Consider the following 7,500-nt stretch of genomic DNA (forward strand, 5'->3'; position numbering starts at 1 on the left):
TTCAGCAGGCGAGGCCAGTTGGCCAGGTTCCTGTGGGAGCGCTGCAACTCGCCGCTGTGTGCTGCCGTGGTGGCCTCCTGCATATACCAAGCCCTGTGGAAGTCTCTAGGGAAGAAGAACACGGACATACGCCAAGAATACCAGCGGCAGAAGAAGGTGTTTGAGAGCCTTGCAGATGAGGTGAGAGAGGCTCCGCTTCTTTCAATGACTTTTTTTTAGGTGTAGATGATTCTTGATTGATTGATTATTTAAGATTATCTGCCTCGTCAACAGCTAAGGTCATTAGCGGCGGATGATTCTTGAGATAGCATGTTTATTTGACCTTAGAACCTGAAATAATGATGAATTTCTCAGTACTTCCGGCACCAGTCATCGAATTCCCGGCAATATTTCCTGCTTTAAATGATCTTTTGCTTTCTAATCCCTCGCAGTTTCTCGGCGAATACCAAAAGCTTTCTTCATCACCCTAATTTCTATCCCGCCAGCTACTGAACGTGTGTTATCAAGAAGACCCGGTCATTGCCATGGGCCTCATAGAACGGAGGAACGCCAAGTGGGGCCAACTAGACTGCCTCGAACTAGCATACATCGCCAACGACCTCATCTTCATATCGGCCCCGTGTTCCCAAGCGACCGTCGAACTCAACTGGCGGAGAGGCATGACCAAGGCGCCCTATTCGGCTGTTATTATCGCTAACGTCTTTCCCCTGCTTATATTCTGGCCAAAACTCTTCCAGTGAGTGCTTGGTTTAATGAATATTTATGATAGAAAAAGGTCGGTGTCTTAGTACTTCTAGCCTCTGTGACGCAGACCTGTCAGTATTTCCGGGTCAGAAAACAATAAGCTTTAGAACGATCACTGGTTATAAAAGACGAACTTTAATAGAATAATAACTACCTCTGGGTTATTTGTAGTTAATTTTTATAATGAACTTTATCTCTTATGGAGGGTTTTCGTTGGCGGCAGTAATTCTTAAGTATATTTTATGTTGAACTTCCGTTTCGCATTTGTTTCATGTGTCGCTTCTACGTGAGAAATGCCCATGGATTTATCCTTTATATTCTATTCAGCTTTCAGTTATTTATGCGTGCCTGTAATAATGATAATAATAATAACAATAATAAAAATAACTATGATAACAATAACGATAACAATAATAAAAATAACTATGATAACAATAACGATAACAATAATAAAAATAACTATGATAACAATAATAATATTAATGATAATAATAATGATAATAATGATGATGATAATAAACATATTGATAATGATAATAATAGGATCATAATAATAATAATAATAATAGTGATCATAATAATAATAATGATAATAATAGTTATAACAACAACAATAACACCAATAATGCTAAAAAAATACCCATTTCAACACCAGATTTCAAAAGCTCGGCGACAACGGGGGAGAACTGACAGCGTGGCAGAAGCTGATCGTGTACTACAAGTCGCCCATCTCCAAGTTCTACGCCCACACCTCCTCCTACGTCTGCTTCCTGATGCTGTACTCGTACGTGATCATGTTCGACTTCAAGTACGAGATGTCAGTGGCCGAAATCCTCGTCATTGTGTGGATAAGCGCTGTTGCCGTGGAAAAGGTGTCTGAGGTATGCCGGACGTCACTTCCATGATCACTATTTTTTTTTTCTTCTTCGTTTGGTTTAGTTACTTAGGTATGCATGTGTGTTTGGTCATTTGTCGATCCGTTGGTTCTATATTTATTTGCGTGTTTATTTGTTTAATCGTTCTTGACTTTTATCAGTTTATATATTTATTCATTTAGGTATCGTATTGAAGTTAGGGAACTGAAGGAGGAGTAAGTATTTGTAGATCACATATTGATTGGTTTTCTCGTTATTTTTCCTTTTATATTGTCGTTTAGTTCTTATTCGTGAGTGAAAAGCAATCTTTTTATATCTTCCGTTTTGGTTTAAATTGGATGTAGGTAATTGACTTGAGGGGGTGGAGATACTGAACAAAATATGATTTTAAAGATGACAGTTCGTTCTCGAAGACAGCAGGTTCCAAAGTCAGCAGGATAGATAAATAAAAAAACAACTAAAAAGAAAGAGAAAAATCGCTAAATCCATCAGATTAAATATAATGTTAAATGTATCAAATTACACTTACGAAAAAAAGGTCAAAACGCAGCAAAAACAAAGAAATAACGAAAAGGCAGAGCCAACATGTAAAACCCGCATCGCCATTAACGTCCCTTCGAGGCCTCCCTAACAAAGGCTCTCACACTACGCCCTTCCCAGGTCTGCACGGAGCAGTCCTCGACGACCTGGGGCAAGATGAAGGACTGGTCGTCTAGCGTATGGAGTCGCTTCGACATGATGGCGGTCTTCCTGGCCTTCACCGCTCTGACTCTTCGGCTCATCCGCAGTACGTTCAAGTGGGGTCGCGTCTTCTATGCCCTCAACACCATTTTCTTCTACTGCCGCCTCTTCAGGATGTACCACGTCAACTACCACCTGGGACCCAAGCTCGTCATCTTCTACAGGATGGTTAGTGCTGCGACAGTGTTAGTTCTTCTCTCGGAGGGTTAGTTCTCGGGTGGGTAGTTGGAAGCCGTTGGTCTGGTAAAGCTGAAGTCTGTAAGAAAATTGATTTTTTTTCTCTCACAGAAGTGGAATTAATACTAACAGTGTAAATTAAGAGAAAGAGAGGGGGAGAAGGGTGGAGGGAGGGGGAAAGAGAGGGAGAGGGAAGGAGAGGGAGAGGGAAGGAGAGGGAGGGAGGGAGGGAGGGGGAAAAAGAGGGAGAGAGAGAGGGAGGCAGGGAGGGAGGTAGGGAGGGAGAGAGAGAGAGAGCGAGAGAGAGAGGGAGAGAGAGAGAGAGAGAGAGTGTTCATACAAACGTACACATATATAAACGTAAACATATCCATACTTCCCCACACCCTTGCCCTTCTCCTTCCCTCTCCCTCCAGATCACCGAAGTCCTGGTGTTCATGGCGCTGCTGGTGATCTTCATCCTCGGCTACGGCATCGCGTCCCAGTCTCTCCTGCATCCCTCGCACTACTCCTTCTCCTTCAACTCCACGGAGGTGGGGAGCATCATCGAAAGCGTCCTCCTCACGCCTTATTGGCAGATGTACGGCGAGCTTCTGCTGGATGAAATCGTGGGTGAGTTTTGCCGTCTGTCGTGTGGGTTCGACAGGTAGGTTCACGCAAAGATGAATTAATAAGATAGATAAGATAGATAGAAGGATTGGTTGATAGAGTGATGGGCATGTTGAATGATTAATAGATGTGTGTCGAAACATGTAAACAGGATGACAGGAGACAAAACGACCGGATATGATGGAAATATATAGATTCTGATCAAATGTTGAAACAAGAGAAGGTTACATTTAGATGGAAGTAATCAGAGATAGATGCTTGATAGAGAAGCGCATGTTTAGCTATACAGAGGCATAAAGAAAAATAGGGGTGCTTTCTCATCAGCCAAACATCCTCCTAATGCCTTTCCAGCTAACGACCATGAGACATGTCACGAGAAATCTTGTCTGGTCGTGGACTCGTGCTTGAACCAGACCCAGTCCTGCTTGCGAGACTGCGTGTGCGAGAACCCCGCTGATTACAAGTGGGTTGTCAAGCTAATGCTCTTCGTCTATCTCATCATCGGCAACATCATGTTACTCAACTTGCTCATCGCTATTTTCACGTGAGTGGCTTCGTAGCGCCGAATGGATGTGTTTGGGGTTTTATTTTGCCAAGCGAGAGGAAAGACTCAGTAAGGATAAACCATTTCATTTTGTACGATATGCCTTTAATGTTTACATCAGTACAGTTTCGATAATGTAGTGATCGAAACGTCCATTATAATTTACATTGTGATTATTTTAATGAACCATGATTTATTTTTTAATGCTTGTTCTATCTTCTTTCATTTCATATCACATTTTATCTTATCTTTATCTTGTCTCCGCATCATGATGAAAATGCCTAGAATAGAACACATTTTTCAGACCATGGAAACAGCATGGGGATAAAAATCTTACCACAGGCTCTAAAGATAACTATTCCACAGATCACATATTCATATAATTACATGTAACTACAATACCATCACTCATATTTCATATAATTACATATAACTATAGTACCATCACTCATATTTCATTCATACAGTAGGAACGCGTTATTATATTGATGTATGTACGCCTTCGAAGAGATCCAAGGGAACAGCATGTAAATCTACATCCAAAAGATTATACAACTATATAACTAAACCAATAACATACTACTCTATAACACACGTTCCATGTCTATCTCAGGTATGTATTCGAGGAGGTCCAAGAAAACAGCATGGAGATCTGGAAGTTCGAGATGTACCGCTTGATCCGCGAGTACGAGAAGAAACCTATCTTGGTTCTTCCTTTCGTGATAGTGCAGCATTTCTGGCAGTTATTTAAGGCTGCGGGGAGAGTCTGTTGTGTCAAGGCCGAGGAAGAGTGTAGGTTTAATAGATTGTTTTCTTTATGGAAACTGGGAGGTTTATAGATCTGTGTAATATTGAAAAGCATCGAAGCAAAGGTGTCGATTTTACCGTCTGAGAGGAGTATTGAAACATCATGGTTTAGTCTTGAGTATTTTTTCATGTAACTAAATAAAGAGAAAATTGTGCCTACTCAAAGTTGAACACACAAAGATGACCAATAATTATGCCAAACAATTCCAGCAACTGAATACGAGAGCGAAAGTATGGTGACACTGAGACTAATCGAGAAGGAAGCAACTCAGACTTTCCTGGCGAGGATCCATGCTAATGAGGAGAACAGCCTTTACGAACGCGTCAAGAGGATGAGTGACAAGTGAGTGACCCAGAATCATGGTTGTCTATACATGTGAGAAAGTCTTGTCCGTTGACACATCAAAGCTAGGTAATTACTTAAATCTAGATACCTTGATTTTACAATCTTATAGCAGAAACGTTGTTTTTCTATTTCAGAATTGACAGAGTGACAAAGTACATTGATCAGAAGGAGGAGATGGAAGAAATGTAAGTAAAAACACCACAGAATCATTAGTTAAATCTAACATTATTCCAAACGCGCGTAGTCCATGCATAACGATCCACCCAGTCACCAGAATTCGAAGTCTCACAATACTTTCTTTTCCCCACAGCGAGGGAGACATGGAATGGGTCATCGGGAAGGCAGAAGAACTACAGGAAATGCAGAATAACAAAGATGGTAAAACACAACTTCAGCCTCTGGTGTCTCCGCGCAAGATTACTCCTCAGCCCTCGAGAAAAAATTCCCCACGGGACCAGGATGAATGTTATGACGAGTTAGGGGACGAAATTTCGGATAACGAGATCGAGTCTGAACTGGCTCATCTCTTTAATAAGGTATCGCAACACCGAACTAAGGGATATGTGTTTTACCTTTTGATTTTTCTGGATATGGTTATTGATATTATTGTTATTTTAGTGTGCATCCTTAATGTCAGTAGGATATTAACCTTACATCGGTATTTCCTTTTTCGACTCAAGTTAATGTGATTTCGGGGTCACTGGGCGCCTGCAAAATTTTGGGCTATACCAATCGTAATGTTTATCCATTTGGTGCCTTGTTTGATTCTTTTTATTCAAAGAGGAGCTAGAAAGACGTTGATTTGCATCAAAACATTTATTCTGAAAAAATAGAAAAAATCTTACAAGTACTAACAAGTACCACTCTACACTTACGTTATTACACATGAAGTATTTGGCAGAGCCGCTAGAATGGATCCATGGAAAAGAAAGGAAAAAGGCAGATTAACAATTTGCCAAAATTTGTGTGTGTGTGTGTGTGTATGTATATATATATATATATATATGTATATATATATATTTTTTTTTGGAGGGGGGCTTGCTATAATTTCATTCGTATAAACAACTACATTAGCAAGCATCCCACCGTCCATAAAGGAAGTGGAAAAACTCCAGGTTACTCATTTCCGGCAGTTCCTGTATCGGCCCTGTGTCAACGATGTCGGGATCACAAAGAAGTTCATTCCACTCAGATAATGTACGGGATGTTTTGGTTGTTTTCTGTGACGCGGTGCCCCCCGCCCCCCCCCCCCCCCCCACCAGGACAGTTATCATATCTCTCACATCTGTGTTTCTTGCCCTTTAATGTTCACCTACGAAGTCGTCGTTGTTAACATCATCGAGAACTACACGAAGCAAGCTAATGCTATCATAAGTAATCAAAATCACTTGTAACTCCCTTAATATGTATGCAATTTTACTTCTGTGAAAAAAGCATTTGAAAGAACATATAAAACACTAAATATACATTATAAAACTGCACCAGGAATGGCTGATATAAAAGCCAGCGACGCTACAAAAAGGATTTTTCACATACTACAGAATATTCATTATTTCCCTGGAACACCAGTGTTTCGAAACCACAAAGGCCTCACTTTGATTACTTTGATGTATACCTCTCTAGGGTCAAGGATACATATCAGAAGACCAACGCTGTTTGTTTGTTTGTATGATTTTTTTATTACTACCGATCTCCTTATCAGTATCACTTCAGTCGTTCAGGTTACTTCTGTGAGTGTGCTTAAACTAGCCGCTGGTAATGAACCCACTGATACGACTATGGCGTGCACATTAGCGTGATTTGTGTAAGCATTAGCTCAAGATGGCGCCTGCAAACCAGAGCTAAATTAGGCCCCGTGGTGGTTTCCAAAACCAGCGTCCTGGTGAGAACCAAGGTGTCAGATATGCTTGATCCAATCATTCATCACATCGGACCAAGACACCAGACTGTCAAAGCTTTCCCCTCTGCCCTCCGCTGGCCGGGGGACACGCCACCGTTTCAGCGCTTGCCCGCGTACCGTGTTACTCGTGTTGTACTCTTCAGTAATAAGGAGCCACTTAACAACCATCACTGTCCACGTAGATAGCACCTGCAACCTTTTACAGTCTGGTGGTAGGGTGGTAGTTGTGTCTTTTCGGCTCGCAAAACGAACAAGCACCTGCACGATACGCATACCGTGTCTTTAAAATCATGTGAGCACTCGTTATGGGCCCTTTCATTTCTCTTTCCTCCCTTTTTTCCAATAAATGTGTTAAGCCGTATAAATTATATGTGCAGTCACTCTCACGTTGGTTTTGCATTTGGATCTCATTACCTCGCGGATTACCGTTGCCGTTTCCCTTATCTACTCTCATATCTATCAGGCACTGTTTGTAGTTCAAGCAGATCCCTCCAGACCATTATTTTAGTCTCCCTCCCCTATTTTCTTCTTCATCCTTGTGATAAAAACATAAAACAAAAATTTATATATATATAATGTATATATATATATGTATATATATATGTATATATATATATATATATAAATTAACATCCCCCCCATTCTTTTACCTTTCTTTTTCTCGCACTATCTTTGCCTTTACTTGTATGATCTGGTTCAACGACTAAAGATATCCGACATGGCACCTAAGTGGGATTCTGCTGCAAATACGGTCACG

General features: G+C 41.0%; 1 protein-coding gene across 1 annotated transcript in view; it reads left to right on the top strand.

Moving 5' to 3' along the window:
- Positions 1-7,500, top strand: part of LOC125035321 (transient receptor potential cation channel subfamily M member-like 2) — a 20,024-nt gene that overhangs the window by 11,104 nt on the left and 1,420 nt on the right. Inside the window, exons 12-21 of the mRNA XM_047627626.1 lie at positions 1-180; positions 486-736; positions 1,400-1,625; positions 2,280-2,528; positions 2,954-3,149; positions 3,498-3,690; positions 4,304-4,482; positions 4,708-4,840; positions 4,978-5,028; positions 5,154-5,379. The exon at positions 1-180 is cut by the window's left edge and continues 33 nt beyond it. Coding sequence (XP_047483582.1) covers positions 1-180; positions 486-736; positions 1,400-1,625; positions 2,280-2,528; positions 2,954-3,149; positions 3,498-3,690; positions 4,304-4,482; positions 4,708-4,840; positions 4,978-5,028; positions 5,154-5,379 — 1,884 coding nt within the window. The remainder of the gene's footprint in view (positions 181-485; positions 737-1,399; positions 1,626-2,279; positions 2,529-2,953; positions 3,150-3,497; positions 3,691-4,303; positions 4,483-4,707; positions 4,841-4,977; positions 5,029-5,153; positions 5,380-7,500) is intronic.

Source organism: Penaeus chinensis, chromosome 19 (genome assembly GCF_019202785.1).
Source record: "Penaeus chinensis breed Huanghai No. 1 chromosome 19, ASM1920278v2, whole genome shotgun sequence".
NCBI lineage: Eukaryota > Metazoa > Arthropoda > Malacostraca > Decapoda > Penaeidae > Penaeus > Penaeus chinensis.